This window comes from Labeo rohita, chromosome 24 (assembly GCF_022985175.1).
Source record: "Labeo rohita strain BAU-BD-2019 chromosome 24, IGBB_LRoh.1.0, whole genome shotgun sequence".
Classification (NCBI taxonomy): domain Eukaryota; kingdom Metazoa; phylum Chordata; class Actinopteri; order Cypriniformes; family Cyprinidae; genus Labeo; species Labeo rohita.
In genome coordinates, this window is record NC_066892.1 from 20,189,843 (window position 1) to 20,208,163 (window position 18,321).

Below are 18,321 nucleotides of genomic sequence, written 5' to 3' on the forward strand. Positions count from 1 at the left end.
ATACAGTTGGGATACAGTCGTTTCAGCTAGCTAGATACAAACCGTTTTTTTTTTTTTGTTTGTTTTGTTTTTTACTTTAAATAGCTGTGGTGCATCTTAAGAACATTTTCGAAAAATGTATAGAAATCATATTCAAATAACCGAAACTGATTATTTTATGCTTTGTTTAGATCATAATTTTAAACATTCTATAGTTAACCGAAAGTTTGAACAATAAAGAATAAAGGCGAATAAATAAATGGTATTCGAAAAGTAGCAAACGTGGTAAAAGATGTGGTAAAATGTGTATCGTAGAACAGAGAAAGCTATTACGGAGTCCATTAAATGGGAGACATTACGGTTTTTTTTTTTTTTTTTTTTTTTTTTTTTTTTTTTTTTTAATGGCCTTCCGAGACGACTTAATATGAGGTCATAAAGAGCTAAAGACTCTTGATAAGTTAAAACGGCTTGGTTTATAGCAATCCCACCCGAGACCACCCTTCATTAGTAATGGTTGTTAATCACTGATAGCACCTGCTATATATTTATAAGTGGATAAAAATCAAGTATGTAATTAATGAGGAAAAGAAATGTCCAAAGTTAAAAGTTGAAAATACATTAAATGAGATTCAAAGAAATGCAGTAAACTCAGAGCTGAAACTGCATGATTCTTGTGTTGTTGTCTTGAATTAAACACTTTAGACTGATGATTTTACATCTAGCAAGATGTGATGCAGCATCCAAATACTTAAGTGCATATTTACATGAACTTGAAGTAGGCAGAATACAAAAACAAATAATTCTTCCAATGACTGAACCACAGTGGACTGTAGGCCAGTGATAGGCATATATATGGAAAGTGGATTTGCACCCAAATAGCTTCAAATTTATTGTATATTTAAACTATGTCAGGTTTGTCTGATGAAGAAAAATGTACTCACGAGAGACACCAGCAGAGGGTGGTGTGTGTTAATAGGGATGTTTGGCTGATTCATTTTAATGTGATACCTCCTACAAAAATTCAAAGCATATGACTAAAAGAGGAAACAGATGAACACAAGCCAAGAGAGGCATTTATAATAAAGTTATTGTGCTGGCTGCTGAGGAAGACTTTAAACCTACTTGTAAGTACCCAATAAGAGCATTACTAATAATGATAGTAATATTTTACTTTTTTTTGAAAGAAAAAAAGTTTTGACATTAATGTTTTTAATAATGATTACACCATTTACCTTATTGAATATTATTTGACTTAAAGTTCAGTGTATGACACACTGTCAGAAAAAAAGGTACAGTTCTGTCGCTGAGGCAGTACCCTAAGGTACAAAGTGAAAAGCTACAAACATGTACTTTTGAAGTAGTAATATGTACCTTTAAGGTACCAACAAGGTACTGTCCCAGTGACAGAACTGTACCTTTCTGTCCTGGAATGCAATTCTCTCCTGTTATTTATGTAAATGAATAATAATAAAGCAGTATTATTATATAAAAAAAAACACCTTTTAAATTAAAGAATTAAGGTTAAATTGCTAGACAAGTTCTTAGAAGTTAAAAAACATTTTGACAATCACTGTGACTTTCTGAAGTTCAGGAGAAAATGATTTTGCTATATCTGGTCAAAAGTTGGACACATGAATGTGAATGTATAGCTCCAGTGACTTTACTACTATACTATAAAGTGTAGTAATAACACATAATACAGGCATGTCTAGATTTTTTTAAAAATCTGTTATCATAGATAAGCTAGATATAATATCTAATACTTATTCTGACTCTTGCCATTTTCTAAACAGAAGCTCAGTGTCGCAGTGTAGACCTGTGCTATGTCGAATCACTCCATGGAGGGGATTTATCTCAGCTCTCACTTGGAGAACGTCCTGCTTGGAACCTTCTACATTGTCATCTTCATCCTCTCAGTGCCAAGCAATGCCCTGGCACTTTGGGTGTTCTGGCACCGCAACACCAACAACACGCCTTCCAAAGAGTTTCTGAAGCACCTGGCTATAGCGGACATGTCTTACGTCTTGGTGCTTCCCATGCGAATGATCTATCACATGTCAGACAGTCACTGGCCTCTTGGGGTAGGGGCCTGTCGCGTGGTTGGTTTCCTGTTCTTTGTCAACCTCTACTGCAGCATGTACTTTATGACCTGTATCAGTGTAGACCGTCTGTTGGCTTGTGTTATACCACACAAAACTCACAATCTGAGAAAGACCAGGAATGCCAAAGTGGCCTGTGCCGTCCTGTGGGTCCTGGTGACTATTTCCATGTTGCCTGTGCTGTTCTCCAAAAAAGAAGTGACTAGACAAATCCAGAATGTGACTGTGTGTGATCAGCTGTACATAGAGAATTCCACGAATCGCACCGGTGCACTGGTGTCTACTGCTATTGCATTTGTGATTCCTCTGGTCACCATGAGCATTTGTTACATTCTCATATTTGCCAAAGTAAGACAGATGACTTTTCAAGAAAAGACACCTACTCAGCGTAAGGCAATGAGAATGATCGTACTAACCGTGGTTAACTTCTTGATTGCATTTGTGCCCTATCATATCCAGCGATTTGTATTTATCCTACAGCATGATATGTCAAGATCAGAATCCGAAAGACACATGTTGCAATTAGGAAATCGCATCACCTCAGCTTTAACATGCATAAGTGGTGTGTTGGATCCAGTCATGTATTTCTTTCTGGCTAGAAATTACCAAGAGGCCCTGCTGCAGCTTTGTGGAAGAAACCCCAAAGATGAGCAATCCACCACATGATTGGATGAAAAACGCAACAACGTCTTCTCAGCTGTTAACTATCAGACATCCTGAAAACAAGGTTTAAAGTGAAAGCAGAAGTGGAAAAGGTATGGCTAAATTTATACTGATACATTCAGAAACTTATGAATCATGACGTGCAGTTTGATTCCTTCCACAACATGTCTGATCGCCTATTTCCAGATTACAAGAAGACAACATCTTATATGACAGACTTGAATGACAATGTCAGCATTTTTTCTGTCAGCATTTACCAATTAATTTATATATTTTTTTGTATATACATGTACATACATATGAACAAATAAAATATTCTTTCAAAATCTTGTATCTTTCAAGGTCTCCACAACCACATTTTAAACACCAGCACTTTTAAAAATAAAAAACAAAATTGTTTACTGGCACCAAAAAAGGTACAATTCTGTCGCTGGGGCGGTACCCTAAGGTACAAAAGTGAAAAGGTGCATCTTTGTACTTTACCTACCCCTAAACAGTACAAATTAGTATCTTAAAGGTATAGAGGTAAAGTTAAAGGTAAAGTATATTAGAATGATTTCTGAAGGATCATGTGACACTGAAGACTGAAGTAATGATGTTGAAAATTCAGCTTTGATCACAGATGCTTTTTAAAGTACATTTTTCAAAATATATTACAATAGGAAATAGTTATTTTAATTGTTCATTTTCACAATCTTGCTGTTTTTACTGTTGTTTTTTTTTTTTTTGTTGTTGTTGTTCAAATAAGTGCAGCCTTGGTTAGCATGGTTAAAGACACATTACAAAATCGTACTGACCTCAAATTTTGAACAGTATAGTGTACATGAAATATTTATTTTAATTCGGCCAGTTTGTGTAAGTAAATTTATTTAAGCTGGTTGTTAAAAGTTTAAATTGGTTGTTATATTCTGTAATTGCTGTCTGTAAGAAACAATTTTTGCTAAAGTTTAGGGGTACAACAGCCTGGCAGCTTTTTACACAAACACACACACATGCAAAAAAAAGGAACACAGTTTTGCTACAGTAACCACAGTATTTGTAGTAAAACTGCAGTAACAACAAATTTACCATGGTTAACACTCTCTCTTTTGGCTTGCTTCCTTTTACAATGGTTAACACTACAAGACCATGCATATTTGTTGCAAAACCCATGTTAATAATAATTAATAATACTAATACTAATAATACGACTACTAATTATTATTATTTTACATTTTAGTACTTATGTAACACCAGGGTTGTTTTTCATCAGAGCACCACACCCACTTTTGCAGCATTTTTCAAAACTGGTGAGAACCAACCAGTGCTGAAACAGGGGGGGTTTCATGACCCTTTAAGAGAACATTTGTGAAACTGTCTGTGAATCTGATTTATTTATTTTAAAATGCCACCTCAGATGCAGCTACTGTGCCACTTCTGCAATGCAAATATTAATTTTGTTGATTTAGTGCCTAAGTGCCTAGTCTTTAAAAAAGTGCACATGTTGTTCTGATTGAGTATTTAGATTGAAAAACATTGATTAAAGTTAATGTTAACCACACTCATTATTAAACTTATTTAACTGTTATTTATATTGGAAATTACACAGGCACCCCACCCACCCTGTTGAAAAAAAACTGAGGTTTACTGAGGAATCATATCTGTCAGGACACAAACAGTATGTCAGTAAACAGAATTATAAGTAGCCCCCCTAAGCATATCCACAGGTGTTCCCCAGAGATCTATTCTGGGCCTTTGCTTTTCACTTTGTACATCAATGATCTTCCATCCGTCTGTTCCAACACTAACATCAAAATGTATGCAGACAACACTGTTATCTATACACCAGTGGCGGCTACTGGTCTGTCAAATAGGGGAAGCTCATTTTCGGCCTACATCGTAAAATTGTCTATTTATTTATTCACAAGAATGTGCCTTATTGTCATAAGTCACAATGCAAACAATCGTAAAAAAAAAAGCTTTAGTTTTATTATGCAAAATATGATGTATTTTTTCTTTTAGTCAGATGCTACTATATAGTATAAATATTTTGCAATTTAAATAAGGTTATTATGGAGATTTATTTATTTATTTATTTCTAAAGTATTTTAATAGAAATATAAGGTTTCATTATGTTATGTTAAAATTTTTCAAGATTACTATATATATATATATATATATATATATATATATATATTTATATTAATTTATAGTCATCCTCCATGTTAATATTTAATGTAGTAATCTATATATATATATTGATTACTACATTAAATATTAACATGAATGAATGAATGAACGATCTAAAAAAAATATTAAACTCTGTAAAAGTGAAACAAGGAATGTGGTGTATAATTGTGTGAAATGTATAATGAAAATCAAGCAATTTCGCCAAGCAAATATAAAGAAATAGGTTGCAGCAGTTTTATTTCGACTGAACTTGAGAAATCCACGATGGGACTGAGCGCGAATAGCTTCAGCGATTCCTTATAGTACAAAATCGCTGTCAGTCAAAAGGAGATGCAATCTTTCGACAGACCCTCCAATCATCACGCAGAAGCTCGGAGTCCAGGCCAGCCCACTCCTCATTTGCTCCTCATTCACCCCCAGAGACGCTGAGCGTCCGTGGGCGGGACATAATCGCAGCGTTTATCCAATGACCGTCTAGTTTCAAAGCACTGAAAAAAAACGTTCAAAACAGCCCCATTGAAGTCGATGGACGCTGGGCTTCAACGGGGAAATGCACTGTGACGCTACGGGAATGTATGAGAAGAAAATCAAGTCAGCCGACCTGCTATATCTAACTGATTCTGAACGAACTCGTCTTTGAGATGAACGTTTTCTAACGCATTTTTAGTCAATAAAATGTTAATACAATAGTACATAATTTGACCATTAATTTTGTGACATTATAGGGGAAGCTGGGCTTCCCTTGCAGTCTTAAAGAAATCGCCACTGCTATACACATGGAAGCAGTATGTCACAAGGTGCAAATGAGGGGGCTCAGATGTCAGGAATAAATGACGACCACTATGTTCATTATTACATCCAGCAACACAACACCTCAATCACTCAGTCAGAGATATTCTTGTCTAACTTACATCCCTGCTCTGGCATCGAAACAAAGAGGACGGACTCTGACAGCTGATCTGAGGTAAAACGCTCATGCCAAACAACTATCGTGGGAGCGGCCTCTGTCGGTTACGCCACAACGACAGGCATCTGAGAATGGCTTGATTTGAAAAAGGGAATAATATTTTTACAGATTAATTAAAAACCACTGCATGGATTTTTATCATTATAGAGTAGATTTGTACATACACTGCCAACACACGTTAATGTTCAAACAACATGTAAAAGTGAACTTAGCATCCGATGACCCCTTTAAAAAAAATGGTTACTGACAACTCAGCACTGTCAGCATTACTACTGTAATGTACTATTACTTCTTGACTTTAGACTTCTTAGTACTGACTGCTTTTGGCTATGCTTTATCTGTGGCCATCCTTCTCCTTTTTCATATATTTTATTTTGTTTAAATAGCTTCCTATAATTGTATTTTAGTTTTGATTTTTCCTATTTTACTTTTTACTCCTTCTTCTTTGTAGGTGTGTGTACATGTAAGATGCTCTGTTTTGTTTTTAGGGTGACTTTCTGTCAATGGTCTACAGATGAAAAATAGCCTTTTCGGCGAATTCTGGCACATTTACAGCCATGTTTATTAATGTGCATTGCCCCTGTAAACAAATAAACTAAACTTACGAAAACGCTGTACATGAACTTTTTGGTCACACTGTGGACCCGTAGAAGAAGGCGTGCCTGGTAACGCGGTTGTCAGGAAGACATTGGGGAGAAAACGTGTGCATCAGTATGATTTGTTTACCTTTTGACTGATACGCCAGCCGTGTTTATGAACACATTACTTATCGATGTATATTTCGCGTCTTTAGATTGATATCGGTTTTGTCCAAGTTTATCGTCCTGGATCTCCTCAGTTCTCTCGGTTGGGTGGAGTATTTTTCTTCACTCTGTTGGAATTCGTCCCGCACATCGTCTCCAGGATGACCGCACGGTTCAAGACTTTTTAAGGTGATGCTTAAGCATTAAATATGCACATATCCATGTCCATGTGATTTAGAAACACTGTAAAAAGTAATGAACAACATGCTATCTCAACAACATGTTAAATTAAACCAAACAAACAGATTTTTTAGGATCGTCAGCTCATATTTCGTCACAACTTCTCACAACTTATATGTATATTGTGTGTTATGTGTTATGTATAATGTACAGTTGAGGTCAAAAGTTTACATACAGTTTACAAAATGCATGTTATTTTTTATTTAGTACTGACCTAAATAGAAAAGACATTTACATATAGTCAACAAGAGAAAATAATAGTTGAATTTATAAAAATGACCCATTCAAAAGTTTACATACACTTCATTCTTAATAGTTCTTCATTTTCAAGTGTTGTTAACTGAATAATCCAGAGCTTTTTTTGTTTATTTATAGCTGTTTATGAGTCCCTTGTTTGTCCTGAACAATTAAACTGCCCGCTGTTCTTCAGAAAAAAATTTAAAGTCCCACAAATTCGTTGTTTTTTCAGCATTCTGTGTATTTTAACCCTTTCCAACAATGACTGCATGATTTTGAGATCCATCTTTTCACACTGAGGACAACTGAGGGACTCATATGCAACTACTGCAGAAGGTTCAGATGCTCACTGATGCTCCAGAAGGAAAAAACATGGTTTGATATTTTGTTTTAGAGTGCAGCTTAGCTGTGCAGATATTTTCTGGAGCTACTATATATATATAATATATTTCTAATTCATTAATTTGCTGAAAGAATTCTGCGGTTTTTTTGAATACAGTATACTGTACAGTATACAGTAATATACTATACAGTAGTACACTAACCTCAGGACCATACATATTAATTTCTCAGTTTCTGCAAAACAAGACTTTTTAGTCCTGTTGTAAAACTACTGTTCTACTAATCTGATATATGATTATGCTTAAAATCCTTGATTAAATGTATCAGTACTGATGTACAGCACCTATGTTTCCTTTTGTCCTGTTTCCAACAGAACCGCCAATGGTCGTTCTGGAAGAGTGTGAGTGATCTAGCTGACAGGTGTCTTTGTGGCACCTCTCATCAGTTGTTATGGGTACAGCATCCTCTTTGGTGAGCCCCGGTGAGGTGATTGAGGATGCGTATGGTGGTGAAGGAGGGGAGGCGTGTGAGATACCGGTGGAGGTAAAGCCAAAGGCACGTCTGCTGCGGAGTTCCTTTCGTCGCGGGCCTCGTGTCATCGGCGCCAGCTTCAAATCTACTGGATCGGTGGAACTGGAGTATGCAGCTGAGTATGAGCGTCTCAGGAAGGACTATGAGATCTTTAGGGTCAGCAAGAACAATGAGATCGCCTCCATGCAGAAGAAGGAAGCCAAGCTGGATGAGGAGAACAAAAGACTTCGTGCTGAGCTGCAGGTTTGGGAGAGAATTAGAAAATCTAAGCTTTTAATGTGGATCTGTGACAAATACGAGTGTTGGACAGATATTAGGTAAAATGAGAAGAAAGAAAGAAAACAAAGAAAAATGAGGAAAAAAATCTAGTTTAAAACATGTTTTTAGAAATGCACTGTTTGTATAAATCCTGGTTTTATATGGTTTTGCAAAGCTTTACTCTTTTTAAGAATTACATTACATTTAATGGCTCAAAATGTCATTTAGTGCAATATGAATTCATGTGACAGTACACATATTCATTATTTTTTAAAAAAATCTATATATTATATAGGTAAAAATTAATTAATTCCAAAAAAACATGAAGCAGCAAAACTATAAAATAAAATAAATAAGTAAATTAGATAAAAAATAAATTTAATTCAATAAATAACAAGTCAAAAAGAACAGCATTTATTCAAAATAGAAATATACTTTTATTTTGCATGGATGTTAAATTGATAAAAAGTGATAATAAAGACTTATGTTGTTAGAAAAGTTTGCTATTTTGAATAAATACTATTCTTTTAAATTTTTATTCATCAAACAATCCTGAAAAAAGTATCACATGTTCCAAAAAAACATTAAGCAGTACAACGGTTTCCAAAAATCAGCCTATTAGAATGATTTCTGAAGGACTGTGACACTGAAGAATTGTATAATAGCTTTGCATGAAAGAAACAAATTATATTTTAAAGTATATTAAAATAGAAAACAATTATATTAAATTGTAATAATATTTAACAACAATACAGGGTTTTTTCTGTATTTTTGATCAAATAATTGAAGCCTTGGTAAAAAATAATAGACTCCTTTAAAAAAACATTAATTTTTTCCCCTAATTTTAATAATAAGAAATGTACTTTTTATTACCACATATTATTGTAGAAAAAGTGTATGCGAATGATTGTATGTACAGTATGAAGTGCATTTTAATGACTTTTAGAATAGCTTTTGAATCAATAGATTAGTAGATATAGTTATCCATGTACCAAATACAAAGATGTTTTTAAATGAATGGTAGTTTCCCTCAACATTTCTTTCCAGACTTCTTAAGTTTCGCTGATTCTGTTTCTCTGGTTGTCAGGCTCTTCAAAAGACTTACCAGAAGATTCTTCGAGAGAAGGAAAGTGCCCTGGAGGCAAAGTATCAAGCCATGGAGAGAGCTGCCACCTTTGAGCATGACAGAGACAAGGTCAAACGGCAGTTTAAGGTGTGACTCTTACTCTCTTCTCTCTCTCACAATGACATTAAGAATTGCCTCACTAAAGATTCTTAACTTGCAAAATCCTAAATCTTCCCAAGCCCCTGTCTGCCTCCTTTTGTTTTTATGACTCAAGCTGTTCTAGTTTCAGTTTGCCTGTCAGTGCATTCTTTACCTCACCAAAGTGTTTCATTCATCTTTATTACTGTCCTAAATCACCCGGCAGATATTCCGGGAGACTAAAGAAAAGGAAATTCAGGATTTGCTGCGGGCAAAACGAGATCTAGAGTCAAAACTTCAACAGTTGCAAGCTCAAGGCATTCAGATTTATGATCCAGCAGACTCGGATTCAGACGACAACCACACCACTGTCACCAGTAAGAATGTGACAGATCAATTTCGCAATGAAACTAGATTTTTACACTTTCTGAAGAAAATGAGCATCCACATGTTAAGATGCACGATGTAGTTTTCTCACACTGACTCACCTTTTTTTTGGAAGAGGAAGTAGCTCTTCGTGTTCTCTCTCAATTTGTCTATTTTTGAAATCTGGTTCAGTATGTTCAGCATGCCATTTTAAAAATATGTCTGTATCTATCTATCTTTATGATAATTTGCTTATCATTTTTGTTTATTTATTGATTTACATTTATTGTAAACATGCTTATTTTCTATACCTAGCAAAAGTATAAAATATTTTTTCTTTTTTTGCTACTATACAACTAAATATCTCCAAAACTCTAGATTGGAGCATTATTGTGAAACCAAAATTTCTGTACCAGTGCATCCCTAATGTCCATTCTGTGTGCAGCTGCAGGAACTCAGTGTGAGTACTGGAGTGGTGGCGTGTTGGGCAGCGAGCCGTCCATGGGCAGTATGATGCAGTTACAGCAGACACACAGGGGTCCAGAATTCGCTCACAGTCTCATCGACGTGGAGGGGCCGTTTGCCAATGTCAGCAGAGGTGAGTTTGCACCTGCGTGTGTGTTGTTGTTGTTGTAGGTTTGCTTGTATAAATGTTTTATAGACCAATTTGGAGTAGACGTCACAGTTATGTCACTTGCAGCTACACGCACATAGTGGTTGCAGAAAAACACTGGTAACAAGTGGAGGTAATTGGGTAAAATTCATGGAAAAAGAGAATAAAAAACGATTATATTACTGCCATCAACAACGTAATTTGAAGCTAAACGCAGATGTTTAAACGGCCGTACTATGGATGAAAACTGCTATGATTACTTTTAAAGTATAAATTGAATTTAAATAGGTCTATATAATATTCACATATGCTGTTCATAGGGGGCCTACAGTTACAGCATGAAATGAAGTTCCAAACGTAGGTTCGGGAGGAGCCTAATCATTCAGTCCTGTCAATCATCATTACAAGCCTATATAAGCAGCTCTCATTGCACCGTCCCAGCCTCCATTCTTCCGGCCTCCCTCCACCTCCCCTTCTCCTCCTCTGTTTCTGTTATTCTCCCTCTAGGTAATATCGCAATGTGGGGGTTGAACTCTGCGCTCAAGCCGAGCCTCGGGTTCGAGCCTCCGGTAAGGACAGCAAGCCAAGTTTGTTTACCATTGCTCATCAGGACTGGATGGGCAGGCGAACTCGTGAAACATTATTTAAACCTATTACTGTTAACATTTTTACATAACATGTATCTTAATAATCTCGGAATCGCGAGAATAATTTTGAAATATAAAATCAAATTTACCTTTTTTAATTCTTTTCTTCCATGGTTCCATAGACTGCTACTTGAACCGCCCACAAAAACGTCATCCCTATTTCAGATCTGTAAGACTATTCCACTACTTAACGTCAATTTAGTTGAATAACGGTGCTTATCGCTCTTGTAATATGCGGAGAACATTTTGAAAATGACATCTAATCAATATAATCTATAATCTTTTTAAATCTTACTATTTTGTACTGAATCCGTGTAATTCTGTAGCCGAGTAGGCTATCTCTCCCAGGTGTTCTGCATTCATGATGCGCGCACATCCCGAATGTTTACAAACAAATAATTTTTGCTTGTCATTTCAGATGATTGGGATGCGGCCGTAGCCAGTCTGCTGCAAGTTTCTCCTCATGTCTCTCAGGCTCTATGGAGTAACACAGTCCGCTGCTACCTCATATACACACAGGAGACCAAAGCAGAGCTGCAGACCTTTATACAGGTACACGTTAGATAACACATCTTAAAGTCATGACATGTTTTTTTATTATTTTAATATGTTTTAAGGATTACTTATAATGTTAATAAAGTTTTTTTTTGCACAAAACAAAAAAACAAATAAATAATGTGGAAAAATTATTATTTTCTTCAACCCTCATTCTGACCCTCTGTCTGAAGCTACTTGTTTTTAAGGGGCAGCTCTTTTAAGGCTTGTCAGTAATCTGCCACTGTTATCAGTGTTTTGACAACATGATTGAAAAACCTTTCATTTCCAGACAAAGCATTTTGAAATCATTTACTTACAGTTTGTGATGCAGCTGCATTCATATCTAGTTCCGCTTCATCTTTTAACAAATGTTCCTTTGTGAACTCTCCATGACACTGTGGCTCGATTACAAAGCAACATGCTTCAAAGTCAAAGTGAACAATCTTCTGACACAATCCGGGATGCCATTAAAAATAAACTATCCACTTGTTCATTGTGCTGGAATCTACGGAGCCCCTTAAGGGACATGGTGGTGAAAAAAATCAGAGTGAGTGAAAAAAATTCAGGGTGGGAGGAAAAATATTTTTCAGATTTTTTTGCGTTCTCTCGCAAAACATTTGCGTTCCCTCGCAAAACTTTGCGTTCTCTCGCAAAACTTTGCGTTCCCTCGCAAAACTTTTTTGCTTTCCCTCGCAAAACTTTTGCGTTCTCTCGCAAAACTTTGCGTTCCCTCGCAAAACCAGTTGAGTTCGGACAAACACTATCTGTTTACTTTACAGCTTGTAGTGGTTCCTACATTGCACGTTCGCAATTGAGCGACTCATAGAGTTTGATTCTGAACTTGGACTCAAGTAGGCTATTATATAAATACACCAAGGCACGATTTTGGTACATTCTAAAATGTAAAACACTGTAGGACCAAGTTCAGTACACACCTTATATACCAGAATAGCTCAGTATATAAACGTAACCCGCTAAATTGCACGTTAAGCGTATCCCCCAGAAAGAAAAATTAACGGGATAATAGAGTATAAAAGGCCGAACTCGGTATAGAGTTTGTTATACATTTTAAATGTAAGAAAGCAGGTAAGCCCCGAATATGAACAGAAAGCTCTCCAATGTACCTTAGCTTAATATAAGAAGACAATGATATAAAAAGCCAACATTTTATGTTTTATTAAAAATAGGCAATTAATGAAGTAATCCATTAAACTAGTGGTTCTCAAACGTTCCAGTAGGTGGCGGCATGTCACTGTCTTAATGAGCAAGGCGTCCCGTCATTCATTCATTCATTCATTCAATAACTAAGCAAATGGTTGTAGTTATGAATGGGTGATTAATCACGGACTCTCCGAATGGTTCAAAGCTGCAGATTAATTCAGAAACGAAACACCGCTGTTGCTTGGAGAGACGCCAGTTCTGTTGCGGATTTCGTTGGGACTATTATTATTTCGTTAAATATAACAAACATGTGTTTAAAATGTAGGCTACATTTAAAATGTCACTTAATATTACCCTTTTTGTTGAACTGCTATATAAAATAAATGTTGCATTTGCAGTCGTTTGGATATTGCATTCTCCTATTTTAAACATGAAAAACAATAACTCGCACAGGGTATTTTTCTGTATGGAAGACAGTTTTTATATTATATATATATATATATATATATATATATTTTTTTTTTTTTTTTTTTTTTTTTTTTTTTTTTACAGTTTTTATATTTCAGCTGTTTGATCGCGCTGGCGCCTCGCAGCCTGTTCATTATTGAAATAATACACAGAATCACCCAAACAGATACAAACTTACACTAGTCAGTTCAAATAGTCTGTATTAGTCTGTGTCGTACAGCGTGAGCACCGGTCCAATCCACTGCAGCACATTTTTGTTCACTATGATTTTTTCATGTCGATATTGGAACGTACAAAGCCCGGTTAATTTAATGGTTTAGCTGCAAATACATTGTGAATATGGAAACATTTGGATTTGTGCTGAAGGAGAGCCATACGTGAGCCCATACTTTCAGTTTCGCTTTAAATTATTTCTTTTAGTTTATTTATAGCTATAAGCTTATACCTATTATTATATACTGCATTATATTATATGTATTCATTAAAAATGAATAAGTTATAGTTTTTTGGTTTTAGTTTTTGGTCTGTTCTGAATACGGTTAAATTTAAAGGATTTGCTGTGAAGTGCAGGGAACTAATGGCCTAGGCTATGTGTGTTTATAATGTTGGTATTATAACACGCTGTAGGCCAGCTGGTAGTATTATTTCTGAATAAAATGGGACTAACAGGCTACGTGACTTGTTTGTTTTATTTTTCCTTTCAAAAACTTATAATTTTTTTTTTTTTAAACAAGCAGCAAACAAATTAACCATGGTTACTATACTTAAACCACTGTAACTACAAATACCGTCTTAATTCGTCCATTAGCTTCCATTAAGCGTTTTCTGTATCCTAAAGGTTTTCTGTGGGAAGAAAAGCAAGTTGCATTTATGACTGCTTTATTGAGAGTAATGCTATTAATATTAAAATTTTTATTAGTATGAATAGCATTTATTAATACCGAATTGGGCCTCCGCTGTCACTGTTTTAGTACATTAATCCACATTAAGCGTTTTAGGATTTTCCCAAATCGTGCCTTAAACTATAAGCAATTAAATGACTGTATTTCTATAATAGGCCACTTGAGTTCAAGTTCAGTATAAAACTTATATGAACCGCTCCGTTGTGAACATACTGAGCTGAGTAAACAGGAAGTGTTTGTCCGAACCCAACCGGTTTTGCGAGAGAACGCAAAAGTTTTGCGAGGGAACGCAAAAAACTTTGCGAGAGAACGCAAAAGTTTTGCGAGAGAACGCAAAAAACTTTGCGAGAGAACGCAAAGTTTTGCGAGGGAACGCAAAAAAATCTGAAAAATATTTTTCCTCCCACCCTGAATTTTTTTTTCACTCACTCTGATTTTTTTCACCACCATGTCCCTTAAGGGGTTCCGTAGGAATCCTTTTGATATCTGTGCAAAGATGCAAACAAGCTGTTTAAACCAAATGTGTCAAAGTCAACGTTTGAGGATTTAATGGTGCAAAGGCATTTTAATGGTGCAAATTTGATTTCTCATGTCATGACCCATTTAAATACATGCGTTTGTCTCTCTCTTTCAGACTTATTCTTTGAGGCTGCAGAGGTTTTGTGAGGGTCTGGGTCATTTCTACTTAAATGTGTCATTTCCTGAGGAGAAAGCCGCAATGTATGCTGCTGAACGCAAGCAGGAGATTGAGAGGAGCTCTGTGTGTGTGCTGCTACTCAAGTCCTCAGTGTCCAGGTGATGCTCTATAATACTCATACTTTTTATCATGTTATTGTTGAAATGAATCACATGTATATGTTTTGCTGTTTTAGTTGTGTTGTAGAGGATGTGGAGGAAGCATTTGTGAAAACTCCAGACTCTCGGCCTCTCTTGCTGTATTTGCGAACTGGTGACAGAAAAGGAGAAAAAGAGGAGGTGTCCACCCTCAGCCCATCCACTAGAGACTTACTGGAGAGAGTTAACAAAGCTGACAAGAGTGCCAAACTTAAAGTAATTTCAAATGATTCATATGGGTTTAAAAATTCTGTTGTGAAGCTTTTGTTTTATTGGAAGGTCATAAGGGTTTTAAAGGTTCTTCTGAAGCTTCTGTAGGTGATAAAATTATTTTTAAAAACTGAAGCGTGTTCTTTTAGGAGTTCTTCTTTTAAGTTTCTTCTAAGATTTATATTTAGCACTTCTAAGTTTCATATGCACCAGCTTTGTGGTGACAATATCCCACTATCTTACACTTTACAAAAAGGATCACACCTTGACTGTTTGTGGTCATTTCAGACCATGAATAGTAAGATGTTTTAAAAAAGATGATATAACACTAATTTCCCAGAAGTAGTAACAATAACACTATACACTTCTTTAAGGCAATTTACAGTGCCTTTTTGAAAGTATTCATACCCATTCATTTTATTCATGTTTTTTTTTGAAGTTGCAGCCTTATGTTAAACTGCTTTAAATAACTTTTTTTCCACATCAGTCTACACTCAGTTCATCACGATGACAAAGCACAAACAGATTTGTGACAACTTTAAATTTTTTTTTTTAAATTACTGAAATAAGTAATTGCATAAGTATTCATACCCTTAACGGTACTTAGTTAAAACACCCTTTACAGCCTCAAGTCTTTTTGGGTATGATGCGACAAGCTTTGCACATCTGCATTTGGCTATTATCTATCATTCTTCTTCTTATCTCATCTTTTTACCTGTCAAGCTCTGTCAGCTTGGATGGGGGCTAAGTTTAGGTTTAAGCCCAGGCTGTGGCTGGGCCACTCAAAGACATTCACAGAGTTGTCTATAAGCCACTCCTGCTCTGAGCTTAGGATCATTGTCCTATTGGAAGGTAAACCTTCTGCACAGTCTGTGGTTCTGAGTGCTCTGGACTAAGTTTTCATTAAGGCTGCCTCTATATTTTGCTTTGTTGAGCTTTCCTTCTACTCTGACGAGTCCCTCAGTCCCTTCCTCTGAAAAACAGCCCCACAGCATGAGACTGCTACCACCGCACATTACTGTTAGGATGATACTGTACAGGTGATAATCAGTGCCTGCTTTTTTCCAAAAACGATGCTTGAAATGGAGATTCATCAGACCAAAGAATCTTGTTTCTCACAATCTGAGAGTTCTTTAGGTGCTTTTTCGCAAATTCCAAGTGGGTTTTCATGTGTCTTCACTGAGGAGAGGATTGAGTTTGTCTACAATACTATAAAGAGCGGATAGGTGGAGTGTTCGTCCTTCTGAAGGTTTCTCCCATCTGCATATATGATCATGAAGCTCAAATAGAGTGACCATCAGCTTCTTGGTCACCAGTCTAACCAAGGCCTTTCTCCATTATAGATAATAGAGCCTACATACTTTTGTGAACCTTCAATGTAGCAGAATCCTGTTTCTGTGGCTTTTTTTTTTTTTTTTTCTTTGACCTCAGGGCTTGGTTTTGCTCTGATATGCATTTTCAGCTGTTAGACCTTTTATTGAGAGGTCTGTGCCTTGCCAAATCATACTTATTCAAATGAATTTGCAACAGGTTAATTCCACTTAAAGTGTAGTAACAAATACAAGTGATATGAGTGCTCCTGAGCTAAATTTTAAGTGTCCCAGAAAAGGGTATGAATACTTATGCAATGGAACAATTTAGCAAACCTTTAGAACTTTACTACATTCATTCCATATGGTCTGTCAGTTTTGTCCAGTCCAGGCTATTTTGTTTAGATTGAATATCTAAAAAGTCACCAGGTTTTGAACCACGTTTAAAAACATTTTTAGAAAAAAATGACATTTACATTGATCAAAAATGACTACAAAAATTCTAATGACTAGATTTAGAATAATTAAGAATTTCAATGTGTAGTTCACATTCACACTTTATTTTTGATTAATTATTCTTTGCCTCTTGCTTTCTGCAGATAGTGGATCATGCAGGGTCTATAGAGGAAGGAGCTGCTCTTATCTTCAATCAGCTTGAAAGAGTTGTCAAACAGGTACATGTGTGCAACACACACACAGGAAAATACAAGTGGGTGTTGTGGTTAATAGCATTTTGGTACTTCACTTTAAATGTGCACTTGATGTACGATTTGGTTAAAAATAACCCAGCTGTCAAGAGCTTGGAAAATAGTCTGCACATGTTTGGTTAATCAAAGAATGCAAGTAGGGTTGCTTATCATTGTCAGTTAATATGCTGGGCTCATTTGACCTTATAAGTGCTTACTATTTGAAAATATTTACAGTATATGTAATAGATTAATATAGTAGGAGCAGCCTCAGTGGACTGGCAATGAAAATGACTGCTGACAGTTCAGTTTGGAACAGAAAAACCAGAAGTGGGTATTGAGATTGCATTGTTTCTCCTGTTGGTAAAAGTCAGCCACCAAAGTAAAAAAAGAAACTACCTAACACTATAAAAAAATAGAAGCATTGTTTAGATTGTGGTTCACTATTTAAGGTTCTGAAAGAGGAATGCATTTTCTTAAGAACATGCATGTTGTTAAACAGAAATAGACATTTCTACAAGATTATTTTTTCTCTTTTTTTTCAGGAGTTGTTGGGATTGGAGTTAGAAGAGAGTGGAGCAGTGGAGGAGAGAGAAGAGGAAGACTCTGGTGATGTGCTATGGGATCTTCATGATGAGCAGGAGCAGATTGAGGCATTCCAGCAGGCTTGCAGCGGCGCTTCCAGATTCAGCTTTCAGAAGGCATGATGGCTGTTATAATTTTCTCTATTGTTCATTATGGACCTAGTATTTTAACTAATGAGTGTATTGTTTTTTTCCACAGTATGTCGACCGACTCAATGATATGGTAGCCGCCCCTCCACCCACCCCACCACTGCTAGTATCTGGTGCACCTGGATCGGGCAAATCACTTTTGCTTGCTAAATGGTTATTTCATCTTAATTCTAAGTATTAGGTAATATTGCACAATAATAATGTACGTCAGTTTTCACACAGAAAACAATGTAATTTCTCTGCAGGATAGAGTTACAGCAGAAACACTCTCCCAACACCCTCATCTTGTATCACTTCACAGGACATCCTCTTTCTACCAGCACAGATCCAGTGCTCATCATTAAGCGCCTCACAGTAAAGGTAAGCCATAGATGCACACACTTTTTTCCACTCTATTAAGCTCCTAAAACTGTGAAAAGAA

General features: G+C 36.0%; 2 protein-coding genes across 2 annotated transcripts in view; both read left to right on the forward strand.

The window, feature by feature from the left end:
- The first annotated feature begins 763 nt into the window (after positions 1 to 763).
- si:dkey-96n2.3 (uracil nucleotide/cysteinyl leukotriene receptor) lies at positions 764 to 3,025 on the forward strand. The gene is made up of 2 exons (XM_051098586.1): positions 764 to 1,103; positions 1,773 to 3,025. The coding sequence occupies exon 2, from the start codon at positions 1,803 to 1,805 to the stop codon at positions 2,742 to 2,744; it is 942 nt and encodes a 313-aa protein (XP_050954543.1). The 5' UTR covers positions 764 to 1,103; positions 1,773 to 1,802; the 3' UTR covers positions 2,745 to 3,025.
- A 3,279-nt stretch (positions 3,026 to 6,304) lies between these two features.
- The window catches only part of nphp3 (nephronophthisis 3), a 35,831-nt gene continuing 23,814 nt past the window's right edge, over positions 6,305 to 18,321 (forward strand). Inside the window, exons 1-12 of the mRNA XM_051098130.1 lie at positions 6,305 to 6,809; positions 7,813 to 8,213; positions 9,316 to 9,441; positions 9,659 to 9,809; positions 10,244 to 10,396; positions 11,477 to 11,610; positions 14,761 to 14,921; positions 14,999 to 15,176; positions 17,080 to 17,154; positions 17,712 to 17,867; positions 17,950 to 18,053; positions 18,146 to 18,260. Coding sequence (XP_050954087.1) covers positions 7,890 to 8,213; positions 9,316 to 9,441; positions 9,659 to 9,809; positions 10,244 to 10,396; positions 11,477 to 11,610; positions 14,761 to 14,921; positions 14,999 to 15,176; positions 17,080 to 17,154; positions 17,712 to 17,867; positions 17,950 to 18,053; positions 18,146 to 18,260 — 1,677 coding nt within the window. The 5' untranslated portion in view covers positions 6,305 to 6,809; positions 7,813 to 7,889. The remainder of the gene's footprint in view (positions 6,810 to 7,812; positions 8,214 to 9,315; positions 9,442 to 9,658; positions 9,810 to 10,243; positions 10,397 to 11,476; positions 11,611 to 14,760; positions 14,922 to 14,998; positions 15,177 to 17,079; positions 17,155 to 17,711; positions 17,868 to 17,949; positions 18,054 to 18,145; positions 18,261 to 18,321) is intronic.